Source organism: Ranitomeya imitator, chromosome 6 (genome assembly GCF_032444005.1).
Source record: "Ranitomeya imitator isolate aRanImi1 chromosome 6, aRanImi1.pri, whole genome shotgun sequence".
In the NCBI taxonomy this organism is placed as follows: Eukaryota; Metazoa; Chordata; class Amphibia; order Anura; family Dendrobatidae; genus Ranitomeya; species Ranitomeya imitator.
In genome coordinates this window covers 91,381,532-91,384,031 of record NC_091287.1, presented here as the reverse complement: position 1 = coordinate 91,384,031, position 2,500 = coordinate 91,381,532, and the positions used below count along the sequence as shown (strand labels likewise).

Sequence of the window (2,500 nt, the reverse complement as noted above, 5' to 3'; positions counted from 1 at the left end):
AACAGGTAGAATTGTGTACATTTCATGTGAGGACTAATCACATTACAAGGCAACTGACTTTTTATGGTGTTTGTTTATTAACATTCTGATCATTCTGAAAAATAAAGATTATTATTATTATCTTATTTTAGTCATTGGCCATAAATATGTCGTACATTATAAGATCATAAGTCTTCATACTAGTAATATGTGTCTGCGGAAATATCCATACCGACCAGTTAATTGTTACTATATTATATCGATAATTTCATTTGAAGACCTTGTATCCCACAGTCTCCAGAACTGTAACAATAGAGGAACATTCAGCTACTAACATTTTATGGCAATTGAACAAAAACATGAGCAAAAAATATATCCAATCTTCTTCATATATGTAATATACTATATATCTAATATTCTGTGGAACAAAACTGATAGTATGAGTATTCCATTATTTTTTCATATGATCTTCAATGCTATGATTCCTATTATTATCCTAGATCACATGATGTGCAGGTAATTGTGCTAATAGTGCTTTAGCTGCAGGTAAAATATTGCAGTGCAGGCCTGGGCTTAGGAGGGATATCTGTTCATTGATAAACGAGTGTTTACTAAGTCAATACTGTGCTCTGTGTGAACAGTAACTGTGATTTACAATGCGGCCCTAGAGCTAAGGTTATCTCCAACATGAGATATAGCAGATTGTAAGGGGACGTGTGTGTGGGTGAGGGCATCAAAAGGTGATCTGTGCCGGAACATTTATTGTTATAATATGTCAAGATGGCATATATCTGCTAATGTGCATTCAAGTGTTATTAATCCATAGGTGGAAACAGCAAATTATGTATCTATCTATCTATCTATCTATCTATCTATCTATCTATCTATCTATCCCATATCTATCTATCCAATATCTATCTATCCAATATCTATCTATCTATCTATCTATCTATCTATCTATCTATCTATCTATCTATCTATCCCATATCTATCTCTCTATCTATCTCTCTATCTATCTATCCAATATCTATCTATCTATCTATCTATCTATCTATCTATCTATCTATCTATCTATCCCATATCTATCTCTCTATCTATCTATCCAATATCTATCTATCTATCTATCTATCTATCTATCTATCTATCTATCTATCTATCTATCCCATATCTATGTATCTATCTATTTATCTATCTATCTATCTATCCCATATCTATGTATCTATCTATCTATCTATCTATCTATCTATCTATCTATCTATCCCATATCTATCTATCTATCTATCTATCTATCTATCTATCTATCTATCTATCTATCCCATATCTATGTATCTATTATCTATCTATTATCTATCTATCTATCGATCATATATCTATCTATCTATCTATCTATCATCTATGTATGTTTGTGTCTATCTATCTATCTATCTATCTATCTATCTATCTATCTATCTATCTCATAGTTATCTACTATCTATCTATCTATCTATCTATCTATCTATCTATCTATCTATCTATCTATCTATTGATATCATATATTATATATTCATATCATATCTATCTATTGATATCATATCTATCTCATATTTATCTATCTATTATCTATCTACTCTATCATCTATGTATGTTTGTATCTATAATTTATCTACCTATCCATCTATTTATGTAGGAATGTATTTATCTAATAATCTAATATCTATCTAGCTTCTGTATATCGATATCAATTTGCTTACTTCTGGAGACACACATACAGACCTATATGAGCACATGAGTAACCAGTAAAAGGTGCCTTTGTGTGCATAAAATATAAATACATGTAAAATACCTATAAATGAATAACTATGATTTACATTGATACCCACAAAGTCTCCTGTGCTGTTCAGCACTGTGTTTGTGCTCCCAGCAGTAAGCTAGCAGGACTCCATATGACTGGATGTGTGTCAGGGCAGTGAGCAGATCACACATGTAATGGTGGCTGTGTGCTCTGCTGGGCAGGGGAGGGCTGTGCACACTGTGACCTATGATGTAGTCATTGAAGTGTAATTTCTGGCTGAGTGTGAATTAGTTAGACGTTAGTGAGCAGCCCTATCATCTTAATACACACTTCTCAATATTGCTGAGCACTTTTTCCTTGCTGGCTTTCATGTCACTTAGCTATTGTAAGTAAGATGGATCTTTCCCATCTCCTGACTGTAACTTGCTTCTTCTCCACCACAGGTCTGACCACAGAGGCCATTGGAGGAAGCGCACCACGTGACTCAGGGTGCCAATGTTATTCTTTACGGGTGTCAGGACCCTGTCAGTTTGTGAAATAAATATTGGGAAACAACGAAATGCAAAAAGCGACCTACTACGACAGCTCTGCGATCTATGGTGGATACCCCTACCCAGGAGCCAATGGTTACTCTTACAATGCAAGTCCGCAGCAATATCCCCTGGAAAGTGACTATCATCGACCTGCCTGCTCCCTGGAGTCACCTGGCAGCACAGTGCCCCATCACAAGGCCACCGACATCAATGAGAG

General features: G+C 34.8%; 1 protein-coding gene and 1 long non-coding RNA gene across 9 annotated transcripts in view; one reads left to right on the top strand and one right to left on the bottom strand.

The window, feature by feature from the left end:
• The window catches only part of HOXA3 (homeobox A3), a 46,854-nt gene that overhangs the window by 37,561 nt on the left and 6,793 nt on the right, over positions 1-2,500 (top strand). For all 7 annotated transcript variants that reach the window (XM_069729903.1, XM_069729904.1, XM_069729900.1 and 4 more), the window contains one exon: positions 2,194-2,500. This exon is cut by the window's right edge and continues 254 nt beyond it. In XM_069729903.1, the coding sequence (XP_069586004.1) occupies positions 2,310-2,500 (191 nt within the window). In that variant the 5' untranslated portion in view covers positions 2,194-2,309. The remainder of the gene's footprint in view (positions 1-2,193) is intronic.
• Positions 1-2,500, bottom strand: part of LOC138642019 (uncharacterized) — a 9,957-nt gene that overhangs the window by 7,197 nt on the left and 260 nt on the right. The gene's annotated exons all lie outside the window — the stretch shown is intronic.